This window comes from Bactrocera dorsalis, chromosome 3 (assembly GCF_023373825.1).
Source record: "Bactrocera dorsalis isolate Fly_Bdor chromosome 3, ASM2337382v1, whole genome shotgun sequence".
Classification (NCBI taxonomy): Eukaryota; Metazoa; Arthropoda; class Insecta; order Diptera; family Tephritidae; genus Bactrocera; species Bactrocera dorsalis.
This window is the reverse complement of record NC_064305.1, coordinates 16,724,635-16,738,448: the sequence shown is the minus strand read 5'-3', so window position 1 is coordinate 16,738,448 and position 13,814 is coordinate 16,724,635. Positions and strand designations below refer to the sequence as shown.

Genomic DNA, 13,814 nt, shown 5'->3' with positions numbered 1-13,814 from the left:
GCTTTTCGCACAGCCAGCTACTCGATCAACGATAGGCGCGATTAAAGATCAGCTGTTACACTTGCTTGTGTTCTTCATTTTATTTTTATTTTTTTTTCTGATAAATAAAATTCAACAGCTGATTGCTATTTTATCCAGGCCCACAACCAAATTTACAGCCTGGAAAATAACCGACAGAGTTAAAACAGGCAAATTTACAGTGAGGACAATAACCCGCAGAGTTTAATTTTTTTCTAAATATTTTTTAATTTTTATATATGTCTACATATATATTTTTTTTAATGTTTTCAACTCGATTTCAATACGATTAGGTAAATGTAGTGAAATAAGATTTTTATTTTGTATGGTAAATCGATCCAAATTAGCGTTTTTATCGAGCAAAGACCGGTTAATTGTTCAATTAACTCCTGTGTGATAAGACTATTAGACAGGCTTTTAATTTACTCGGTTAGACCAGCTCTATATTAATTTCACTCAATTAACAATTTTCGTACACAATTAAGTAATTGACTAAATTATTCTCTAAATTACATATATATCTTATAAGCATTTCAGATAGGTATTTAATTGACACAATTAACAATTTACGTTCACAATTAATTAATCGATTCAATTAGTGACTCGATAAGCATTTAAAACAGGCTCTTAATTGACTTAATTAGCAGATTACGTACACAATTCACTAATCGACTAAATTGGTAACTTGTTAAGACAAGCTTTTAATTTACACAATTAACAATTTGCGTACAAAATTCACTATTCGACAAAGTTAATGGCTCATCAAGCATTTAAGACAGGCTCTTAATTAACTTAATTAGCAGATTACGTACACAATTTACCAATCGACTAAATTCGTAACTCGATAAGCATTTAAGACAGGCTTTTAATTGACTCGATTTACAATTTACGTTCACAATTAACTAATGGACTAAATTAGTGACTCGATAAGCATTTAAAACAGCCTCTTAATTTACTTAATTAGCAATTTATGTACACATACATTTTTAATTGACTTATTTAGTGTACCGACTTCTTATAAAACGTTTCAGGCAAACTTTTAATTGACGTAATTAGCAATTTACTTACACAATTTATTAGTTATAATTGACTAAGTTAGGGACTTGATTTCTTATAAACGCTTCAGACAGGTTATTAATTGACTCAATTTAGTAATTGACTAAATTAGTGTCTGGGCTTCTTAGAAGTCTATCATACAGGCTCCTAATTGATTCAATTAAAAATGTACTCAATTTACTAATTGACTAAATTAGTGGTATATCAAAAAAGCATATACTTGTCGCGGCGTTACAGCTCAACTGATGCGTTCCGCTGATATGTTTTGTTTTTTAAAACTACTTTCCTTGCTCACTTTAAATTTATTCAGTGTAATTGTTTACACCCTAATTGAATAAATTAATTTTAGTGTAAACAATTTGAGCTGAAAGTATGGAATATGTAATAAAAATAAAATAAAATGTGCCAATCATGTCAAAGAAGTCACAAAACTTGCTGAATCTGCTAATTTATGGGAGAAAGAGGAAAACTTGGTACTCCTTTCTAACATTTATTACTATTATTCTCATCGTAGAAAGAGATATATATAAAAGGAAAACTTAGTACTCATTTTATCTCCCGCTCTATCTCTCTCTCACACTAATAGTGTAATTCACAAAGTTTTTTGACTTCTCCGATGCACTGATGGAACTATAAATAAACTATTGCCATAGAGAAAAACATGTTTTTATTACTACTTTTTATGAATTAATGGAAGAAGAGATTTACTACCAATAACTTTTATTGCTTTTTTTCAATTTGTTGCCTATCAATCGCCACTCGAATTCTAGAAGCCTGAGTAAAAATGACAGACAAAACTTAGCTCAATCTTACGCTTCACTGCCTCTTTCATTTTATTTTCCATATATCGTTGTCTCTTTCTGACGCCATATACGAGGGCTGTCCGATAAATAACCGACCTCAACGTGAAGCTAGCGGCACATCTGAAAAAAAAGTTTCTACTTCAAATTGTGCATATTATAATAGCTACTCGCCAAAATTTCAGAAATTTATCTTGCGCAATTATCTGTTGACAGTCGTTTTTGTGAGTCTATTTCGGTGATTTCCCCAAAATGGAAAAAATTTAATATCGAGCTGTAATTAAATTTTTATTTTTGAAAGGCAATACGCCTTCACAAATCAAAGATGAGTTGGACTCTGTGTATGGTGACTCTGCACCATCGTGGTCGCAGGAGCTTGGAAGATGATGAACGTCCTGGGCGTCCAAAAACTGTAACCACTAACGATAACATAGCTAAAGTTCATCAATCGGTACTAGACGACCGCCGGATTAAAGTTAGGGAAATAGCTAAGATTATGAAGATGTCAAGAGAAACTGTTTGTCACATATTAAACCAAGATTTGGGCATGAGAAAGCTGTCCGCGCGTTGGGTGCCGCGTTTGCTTACGCTAGACCACAACCGTGCGCGCATGAACATTTCCAGCGCTCTGTTGGCTCAGTTTAGAGGCAATAAGACCGAGTTTTGGCGCCGATTGATAACTGTAGACGAAACTTGGATTCATCATTATACGCCCGAAACAAAAATCCAATCTAAACAGTGGATTGAAAAGGGGGAACCAGCCCCAAAAAAACCTAAAGCTGTGTATTCGGCTGTGATGGCGAGTGTTTTTTGGGACAGCCATGGAATTATTTTTATCGACTATCTTGAAAAACTATAACAGGAGCATACTACGCATCATTATTGGACAAGCTAAAGGAAGAAATTTCGAAAAATCGGCCACATTTGCAAAAAAAGAAAGTCTTGTTCCACCAAGACAACGCACCATTTTCGCCATGGTGAAAATCCACGAATTGCGGTTCGAACTGCTTGACCATCCACCTTATTCACCGGATCTAGCACCAAGCGACTTTTTTTTGTTTCCTCAACTTAAAACTGCGCTCGGCGGCCAGAGATTTTCGTCAAATGAGGAGGCAATCTCTTTCGTGAACTCGTATTTTGCAGACAAAGACGCCAAGTAATTTGGAAGGGTTGCAGAGATGGGAGCATCGCTGGGAGAAGTGTGTGGAGTTACAAGGAGACTATGTAGGAAAAAAAAAAAAAAATTTGAAAAAGTCGCGTGCATCATGGTTAGGTCGGTTATTTATCGGACAGCCCTCGTATATCAAATGCCTCACATTCACGCACCACAACTATTCAGTGTAGCCGTATTGATTTTATTTCTCTAGAGCACTTGCAATTATTATTGCGCGTTGTCCTTTTCATGTTTAATTAATGAAGCGAACGCTAAAATATTTACATACCGCTTTCACTGACATGAACGTGAACTCAGGCATACATACTTGTATGTATACTCGTACATATATTCTATTTAATATATACAAATATTGGTAACTCAAGCATATTACAACATGCTAAGAGCATGCTTGTGCATTTACTCTCATTAAATTACAGTTTATAGCTTTTTTGTTGTTGCATTTACTCGCCTTATTTGTGTCAAATTATAATGTCTACACTTATTTAATGTAATTACAAGGAAACAATTCAATTAGTTTCCACAGAAACTGCCTCAAAAAAAAAAAAAAGTTAATGCAAAAGGCGGTCGGTGATTCCTTTATCGAAAAAAAATCGAAGGGAGATTGTAGTCTAAAGATTTTTTTTATAAAATGGTGATACTCAAAAATAATAAAAAACTTCAAATTTATTTGGTGATGTTTATTATCATTTATTATTTTTTGAAAATTATCTCTTTCAAATTTTGGCCGCGGGTACGTCTCAGATGATCCTTCCGTTGAGTCCAATTTTCGATGACTCGTTCGAGCATTTCGACTGATAACTGACAAATTAAACTCGTGATGTTTTGCTCCAAGGACTGAATCGAAACAGTGTTGTCAGCATAAGCCTTAGAGTTTACATATCTCTACAGAAAAAAAGTCTAACGGTGTGATATCACACGATCTTGATGGCCAATCGTCTAGCCCAAAATGTGAAAGTATCTGCTTACCAAAGTTGTCTCTCCGTAAATCCATTCTTACGTTCTCATTGGCATCATTTTTGAAGAAATATGCACCGATTATTCCACTAGCCTACAAATCACACCAAATCGTTGTGTTTTCTAGATGAAATGGCAGCTCTTGAATCTTTTCAGCTTGCGCTTCGTCCCAAGCAGCAATCTTACTTGTTTACATACCAATTGAGCCTGAAATGGACTGAATCGCTGAACGAAATTTGGATAGAAATCGTCGGATCTTCTTGGAACTTTTCAATAGACCATAGAGCGAAGCGATATCGAGCGTCTTCGGCTTCTGTATTTTGTACGGTTTAAATTTAAGATCTCGACGCAAAAAGCTCCAAGTCGCTCCATACTTCAGTCCGACTGATTGAACTGAGCGACTACACTTAAGAGGGGGTGTAACTCAAAAATATCGATTTAAATTTTCATTATGTTATTTGTAAAGAAATAATCAAGGGAAATTTGAAAAAATTAAATATTTTATTATTATATATGAAAAATATTTTTTTTTTGTTTTTTTTTTAAGATTCAATTTTTTTTTATTTTAATTTTATTTTATTTTTATTGTTTATTTTTTTATTTACTTTTGTTTAATTTTTTTATTTTATTTTTTATCTTTTTTTATTTATAATATTATTTGTAAAGGTATAATTTGTACAAATATGAAAAAAATAAAATTATTTATTATTATACATATGTATGTACATAAACAATTAAATATAATTTTATATATAAAAAATAAAATATTTTAGTTTTATTTTTTTTGTTTTTTATTTTTTTTATTTTTTATTTATATTTTAATTTTTTTTTTGTTTTTTATTTTTTTTATTTTTTATTTATATTTTTATTTTTTTTACTTTTTTTATTTTTTTTTTATTTATAATATTATTTGTAAAGGTACAATCTGAAAAAATATGAAAAAAAATTAAAATTATGTATTATTATATGTATGTATGTATATAAAAAACTAAATATAATTTTATATATAAAAAATAAAATATTTTATTTTTAATTTTTTTTTTTATTTTTTATTTATATTTATATTTTTTTTATTTTTTTTTTTTTGTAAATTTAAGGCTTTATTGTATTTCAACGGTGAGTTTTCCCTTATTCCCTCAAAAAGTAATGCTTAATTAACACTCGAAATGCTTTATGATCCATTTTTTTGTTTTATTTTTTTTTTTTAATAATATTTATTTTTTTTTAATTTTTTTAATATTTTATTTTTATTTTCTTAAGTACTACTTATTAATTCTCACTCCGAAAATAACGGGTGATTTTTTTGAGGTTAGGATTTTCATGCATTAGTATTTGACAGATCACGTGGGATTTCAGACATGGTGTCAAAGAGAAAGATGCTCAGTATGCTTTGACATTTCATCATGAATAGACTTACTAACGAGCAACGCTTGCAAATCATTGAATTTTATTACCAAAATCAGTGTTCGGTTCGAAATGTGTTTCGCGCGCGTGTTTTGTTCAGCGATGAGGCTCATTTCTGGTTGAATGGCTACGTAAATAAGCAAAATTGCCGCATTTGGGGTGAAGAGCAACCAGAAGCCGTTCAAGAACTGCCCATGCATCCCGAAAAATGCACTGTTTGGTGTGGTTTGTACGCTGGTGGAATCATTGGACCGTATTTTTTCAAAGATGTTGCCAAAAATGGAAGAACTGAACTTGGTTGACATGTGGTTTCAACAAGATGGCGCTACATGCCACACAGCTCGCGATTCTATGGCCATTTTGAGGGAAAACTTCGGACAACAATTCATCTCAAGAAATGGACCCGTATGTTGGCCACCAAGATCATGCGATTTAACGCCTTTAGACTATTTTTTGTGGGGCTACGTCAAGTCTAAAGTCTACAGAAATAAGCCAGCAACTATTCCAGCTTTGGAAGACAACATTTCCGAAGAAATTCGGGCTATTCCGGCCGAAATGCTCGAAAAAGTTGCCCAAAATTGGACTTTCCGAATGGACCACCTAAGACGCAGCCGCGGTCAACATTTAAATGAAATTATCTTCAAAAAGTAAATGTCATGAACCAATCTAACGTTTCAAATAAAGAACCGATGAGATTTTGCAAATTTTATGCGTTTTTTTTTTTTAAAAAGTTATCAAGCTCTTAAAAAATCACCCTTTAGTTTTGTTGTTTACTTGAGTATTTTTTTTCTTACTTGCTTGTTTGATGCTGCACTTCACAACCCTCAGTGATCGCCCTGAGTTGCAGTATTCTTTACAGAAGAATACATTGATGGAAAGATAAATAAATAAATTCAGTAATTTAAGCAAGTAAGCGCATTAAAAACTGCAAAGTATGGAAAATTTGTAATATAAAAACAACAACAACGGAAAGAAAATTTAATTTAAAAATTACAAAATTAAGGATTTACAAGAAACGAAGAATATTTTGCATATTTGGCTGGTTTGCGGTTTGCGCCCGCAAGAAATGCGAATGGAATTCACCCACACAGCGCATGGCTTTAATTATTGTACCAATATATTATTATTATACATACATATATACATAGATACATATACATATATATGGATAAAATATACGTTTCTTACTTTCTCTGCTATTTGTGATAATTTGTTGGGGAATTATAAATGCATAAATAGCAGTTTAACGCGCAAATTATGATGCGTTGCCATTCGCGTAATGCCTTAATTCACTTATTCATTTAGCCATTCATTCATTCATTGACTAACGATGTCACAGTTCAACGGACGCATTCAACAACGCATTTTGCTTTGCCACTTTCCCAGGCAGCAGCTGCAGGAGGAGCGGCAGCAGCAACGCGTAATAACTGCAGCAACAGCTGGCAACCTTTCTCAAATTGATTTTAAATGGCTTTTGAAAGCAATATCGTTTGGCTGGTGTGTGGGGTATATGAGTGTGGTGTTTTTGTAGGTTTGCTTGCGGTGTGCTAGTGGTGTGTATAGTATTTCCATTTCAATATTACTATGGAAGCTGTCAGTAAATGACACTTTTTTTGAGCGTGAATGAAGCTGCATGCGAAACTAAAATGAAATGAATTTGAATCTATCTCTATACAATATTCTATACTGCAAAGCTTGACATACCGATACCGATAGGTATTTGTGATTTTACTTAAATAAATATCCTATGAAATTGACTTGCTACTCATTGCAAGGGGTAATCTTTATTCTGCTTTGTTTGGACTAGCCCGTTATAGCACGTTTTAGCATTTTTTACTTGATCCATATGGTTTTTCAAAGTCACAAGCCTAATGTTTGAATTTTTCACTGAATACTAAGCAATTTTTAACTAGTCAATTTCCCATTACAAGCGAAAATTTTTCATTTAATGCTAGGTAGTTGCTAATTTTTTCCTATAAGCATAGTAATTTATCCTTAATAGTCCCCAGTAGAGAATAATTCACATATTTTCCAAATGCTCCGAAATGTATACTAAATGCGCCGAAATGTATGCAATACTTTTCTCATATTTTTTCTTTGCTTTATGCTTAACCATACCTTGTAGGCACAAGCTATAGTGATAATCGCATCTTTAAATCAATTCTCAGTCTTTTTAAAATGATCGATTTTCGATAGGACTCTAACATTATTAGTTGGAGGTTAGGTAAGCTTAAGTTTGATGGCTGATCCAGAAGTCGCACTTGTACTATATGCAGTCTTTCGTGAAGCCATACAAATAGAAATACTGTATGCGATCTTATATATTTATTAGCTCAAGCATTTATATTATATTCCCACCAGTTCGATGGAATATCTCAAAGCGTGAGCTCCCAAGTTTTAAAGCTTTGATCTCGCCAACGCGGAATAATCAAGAATTAAATGTTGATCTCGTTCCAAATAGCTTCTGCAACCTTACAGTATGGACGCCGATAGAACAATGGGCTCTTAGAACCGCCACAACTAGTGAAAGGCTAACCTTACTCGGGTCAAAGAGCTCACTACATACTTTGGGATCTATCTTGGGTTAAAAGGAGCTTGTGTCAACCCAAGGTTGGCCAAGTTTCTGCAAAGCATAGTTATCTAGAAGTAAAACACCCCGTCGTCTTATCACAAAGTGACTCAATGTTATTGTTATGCACGGTCAGTAAATCCGAGGTCAAAGAGGTTAGACACTTCTCTAAAGGAGGTTGAATTCCGAAGCTGTAAATTTACCGCTACCTCAATGGCTGCGAAACTAAATTTGATGGAGTGAGGTTCACGGTTAGTTAGTATCTAATTTTATGTGTAAGAAAGGAATTGTCTATTAAGGGGTTAATTGGGTTACCTCGCATAAATTATATCATATTCACAACAATATTCTCAACAATTTTTTTTCTCATATAAAAAATTAAATATTTTATTCGATTTTCTTATTATTACAAACATACACTATTAGCAAAGATATTCTGAAATTAAAAAAAAAAGATATTTTAAACATTGCGACACCATTTCCGGTGACGCCTCTGAAAAAAGATGCGCCGGCGTTGGCAGGATGACTCCTTGCAGGATCACCTATAGTGAAAAAAATCGGTTTTTGAAACCCCAAAAACCATGTAACCCCTTATTGCACAGTAGTAATTAAAAATATTGCAAAAGCTCCTAAATGTAGGCAACGATTTTCATAGAATTTTTACTTTTTCCGTATATTCTCGTATTTCAAAGCATATTTTTTGGTGCTTCACTTTCGAAGAAAACAATATTATTATAAATAATGAGGAAAAAAATTAAAAATGAATAAAATATTAGAAATTGAAAAATATAAAAAATTATAAGAAATAAAAAAAAATATTAAAAATAATAAAAAATAAAAATAAATAAAAAATAAAAATTATTTGCCAAGTGGCGCGGTGTTAAAATAATCAATCTAACTTTTTGAAACTTCTTAATTACCTTCTTAATCTACAGATTTTCAAGAATTTTAAGAACAAGACAAGTTATATTTAAAACCAAAAATAAATAATTAATAAGACAAAATAAAAACGCCATTAAATATGTGCGCAAAAAGTGTTTAAAGTGAACGAAACAGCAGAGGCTGTGAAATCTGCAGTATCAGCTTTGCCACTGAAAAGCAAACAACGTCGGTAAACGAAGGCGCTTCACCGCCATAAAACCGCACAACACGCATGAAAATGAATTTTCTCTCGCCCGAAGACATTTTCAGCGGTGTACGGCGCAAGAGCCTCTGCAACGGTTCATTGCTGCAACTAACCGGCAATAAAAATAACGGTCATCACAACAGCGGCGATAATAACAGTCTCAATGTGACGCCGAGCAAAGGACAAAGCAAGAAGGAGCGCCGACGTGGCAGCTTCAATGAGGCCACCAACAATGGCGGCAACAACACGAGTGGCACAGGCGGCGGACGACGTGCGTCGTTGGTGTCAAGGTAGAGCAAATGCGCAAAGAAAAGCAGACTTTGCAAATATTCATAATATTTTATTATTTTTTATTCATAAAATGTTAGGTTATGTTTTTACAAAAATTACGATTTTCTAAAATTGAAAATTTTATTTCACTCCGCTACTTTTGAAGCCTTCCCCAAAGAAACTATAAACTTACCCACAAACATAATTTGCTTTAACATTTATTCATCCAACACTTTCATTTTTTATGTCGCCCACAGGTGGTTCAAGCATATTTCCGACGCCGCCGAACAGTACAAACCACGCTCGAAGAACGCCAACCATGAGCCAGTCGATGACCCAGCGATCGCCACCATACCGCATTCCAATACAAAGGAGTCACTTGAACTCACACCGGAGCGACCGCAGCCCGCCTCGGCTATCGCCACCGTCACGACCACACCGTTGGCGCCAATGATGCCTGTCGCTACAGCGACCTCGGTAAATGTCAACAACAATAACAATAACGACCATCACAATGTACAGTTACGCAATGGTCGTCGCGAGAGTATATCAACCGCAGGCAGCGCCGACCACAAAATGCGGCTCAGTCACAATGAGCTCTCACCTTCGATTGGCTCATCGTCAGCGGCCATATCGTCCGCCTCCACAGCATCGTTATCGTCGTCATCGGCTGCCGTTAATCGCACCATGTCGACACGCAGTTGTGGTGAGCCGAACAACAACAACGGCGGTTATGAAAACGCCAGTGTAACACTGCGTCACACGCAATCTGCACGTCAGGCGAACGGTCATAATGCGGGCGTCGGCGCTGATGAGTTCGGCTCCAGTGCCAGTGGCGCTGGCATTGGCAGCGGTTCGAAGCGTGACAGTGCCAGCATTGTCTACTCAAACAATTCGAACAATACGCGCACGTTGATGCAGTCATCGCCGCCATTGGTCGAACCCACCGCCATACAGATCAGCATTAGTCCGGCGCATACCGCCGAACCGGTACTCACACCAGCCGAACGGCTGCGTCGGCTGGACGTCTCCATACGTGACGGCCTGTTGGAGAAACAGAAAATAATTTGTGATATGTTCCGGCTGCCGGTGGAGCACTTCCATGAGATCGTCGACATTGCGGCGATGCCGGAAGCGCCCAAAGACAGCGCCGACATTGCATTAGCCGCGTACGCGCAAGTGCAATCGCTAACCGAGGTACTCAACGAGTATATGCATGTGACGCCCGAACAAGAGATATCCGCTGTGTCTACAGCTGTGTGCGATCAATGTCATGAGAAGCAACAGCAACATCACCATCATCACAGCCAACGGCCGTTGACGCCGTTGACTGCCGCCTCGTCGAATTCGTCTTCAACATCAACAATGAATTCGACTGGCTCGTCGACTACCACACAAATAGCGGCGAACGGTAGTGTGTCAGCTGCCGATATACCACCACCATTACCGCCGCCTAATAAACAGATTGCACAACAGCAGACACCCACGGCCAAAACGCCGACCAGCGTACGCACCGTGCTACAAAATGCGTTGATGGACGAGGACATACATGAAGATGACGATGGCTATTGCGAGATCGACGAACTGCGACTACCGGCTCTACCACCGACGCTCGCATCGAAGACGCCCCAAGCTTCATCCCCACCGCCGCCTTTGCCACCACCGGCTGGTAGTTTTAAAGCACCGCCACTACCGCCACCACCGGCCGCAATACAACAACAGCAACAGCAGCTGCAACAACAAAATCAACAGGAGGAGGAAAAGTGTGCTTCCAATGCAACGATCGTAAATACGACGCTTCCAGAGGAAACCGCCACAACGGTTGTGACCCAAACGGGCATGGCCGAATTGGTGAAACGTCAGAGTACGATTAGTGCCGACAGCATTCCGGAAGAATCCGCCGATGAGGTGTCGCAGGCGCTCAATGAGGGTCACGTTGGTGAGCCGGCCACAGCCGAGCAGTTGGATGCTAAACATAAAGCAGAAACTGTGAATACGAAAGAGGACGAAACAGCGCAACCACAAATTGGGGAGAAAGTGAAGACGGAAGCGGAGCAAGACAAAGTTAAATTGGAGGTGAACGAAGAGCAAGCAAGTGAAAGCAAAGTAGCGGAGGATGCAGCAGAAACAACAACAACGGCAGCAACAATTGGCAGCGTTTCAACAACAAATACGGCTGCAGCCGCAGAGCCGCAAAGTGAGCCTAGCGCCACGCAAAAATCGGCAGAGACAGAAGACAAACCCGCAGCAGTGGAGTCAACCACAGTGTGTGACGATAAGGAAGCAGCTACAACAGCAACAGTAACAACAACTGCACCTGCAACAGCCCAAATAACCAGCACTAACGATACCAACACCCACAACGACGAGGAGCACATGGAAGTCAATGACGCTTACGAAACTCTGGTATGTATCAGCGATTTTGCTACACAAATGCCTAATGCCATTTATCAAACTTTAACACACTTGCTTTTTTACTTCCTTACAGTCGACACTGAGTAGCAAGCTCAACAGCGCTTTGGCCATGGTCGACCACTCCACGCAAACCACACCAATTGCATTGAGTCTAAACACCCTCGCCACAAGTACCGCAAACACCAACACGAGCAGCAGCACGCCCGTACATTGTGGACCTAATCGCATACAGCACGCCAACTCGCTGGAGCCAAGCGTGCCCTGTCATGCGCTGAATGCGATTGTCAGCTCGTTGAATTCGCAAATTTCACTACTTTTGGTATGTGTGTGTGTATGTGTGTGTGTTTGACAGTGTGCTAATGAGCACGCGTATTTTCTAAATGACAATTCGATTTTGTACGCAACTCATATACTTTCCTCTCTCTTCTCTTCCGTTTAGCCAAAGATCAATGAACGCGACATGGAACGTGAACGCCTACGCAAGGAGAATCAGCATTTGCGTGAATTATTAAATGCGATGCATGAACGTCAGCGAGTTGAAGCAAAATTGGTAATTATAATTTAATTTAATTGTTGTTGTAGTCAAGTTTTTTATAATATTTTTTTTCGCTTAAATTTATGGATGCTAGAAATATATACATACTTACATATATGCATTTTTGAATCCAAACGAATACCCTGAGGGAATTTTTTTAGAAAATTGTATGCTCTACAAGAATCCGGAATGTAAAAATTTTAACCTAAACGTTTTGAAAACTATTGTATTTTTGAGGTCTGATGATATAGTTCATATAGATTAGACCATATCCTCTCAAGGTTTAATTTCAATAGTGAATTCCAGGTGTGAATACCCCTTAGATGTAAATAGAGAAGAGGTTTAGTAGAGGAGAGGAACAGTATCTCAGTCTAAGCCGACGGCTCAAAGAAAGTTGGAAATATGCGAATTAGGGAAGGGAATATACTATTCTTTAGACGTGAATGAAGAAGAGATTTAGCAGAAGAGAAAAATACTAACTCAATGTAATCCAACGGGTCCAAAATAGGAACTAGAAGAATAGGAAATGCAGAGTTGGGACGGAAGTATACTTCAAAGATTTTGATATGCCTCTCGCCATCCGTCTACCAAACTCAGCTAGCATCATCCAAGCAGAAATAGTAGGCATAGAGAATGCCTGTGGAGTTCTACGGAACAAATGCAGGAGGATACAGGGAGCTACCACATACACAGATAGTCAGGTGGCATTACTAGCTTTGTCGTCGCCAAAACTAAGCTCAAGCATGGTCAACAATTGTAGGAAGGCTGACAACTCACTGGCAGATCAACACCATAATTTGGATTCTCGGTCATAGGCACATTTTTGGCAAGGGAAAATCAGACGAGTTGGCCAAGTCGGGAGCCTCCCTAGACGAGTGTGCGGCAGAGACGATGCCGTACAAACTAAAAACGATAAAGAGACAAGTTAAATTTAGACAATTAAAACAATTAACTCAGAACAGATGAAAATCTACAACCAAATGCAAGATAGCAAAGAATATATGACAAAAAAATGACAAGACAAGAACTAAGAACTTATTAAATACGTCCAGAAAAAGTATATATAGACTTACAGCCAAACTCGTAGGTAGTAGAAAAACGGTCCTATACCTCCATTGCGTGTGCCCAGCTCTATCACAATCTCGATCTAAAACCGTTTGACTTTATGATGTACCAAACCTTGAATGTCTATTTACAAAAAAACATAAGAAAGATGCCGATCTTAGGACTGATAAATATTTATTAGAGTTCTAGGTACCACACTGATCGTTGTTGTTGTTGTAACGAGTACCTAATCACCGTAAGGATTAGATAATTTGTCATCGCCGTCATCCAGCGGAAGAAACGTAATATTTCGACGGCGTCGGACCAAAGGGTGAAGGGTTCAGATGAGTAGGGTTAGCGGGATATGCAAAGAGGTGACCAGTGCCATGCCAGACTCATTGCACGCTGATCACAACGGACCGGCGTTCTAAGGTGTCCAAGTGGGA

The 13,814-nt window shown here is 37.4% G+C and overlaps 1 protein-coding gene across 4 annotated transcripts in view; it reads left to right on the top strand.

Annotated features, from left to right (window-relative positions):
* Positions 1-13,814, top strand: part of LOC105226277 (uncharacterized) — a 314,083-nt gene that overhangs the window by 298,058 nt on the left and 2,211 nt on the right. For all 4 annotated transcript variants that reach the window (XM_049452483.1, XM_049452485.1, XM_049452482.1 and 1 more), the window contains 3 exons: positions 9,632-11,780; positions 11,863-12,108; positions 12,229-12,339. In XM_049452483.1, the coding sequence (XP_049308440.1) occupies positions 9,632-11,780; positions 11,863-12,108; positions 12,229-12,339 (2,506 nt within the window). The remainder of the gene's footprint in view (positions 1-9,631; positions 11,781-11,862; positions 12,109-12,228; positions 12,340-13,814) is intronic.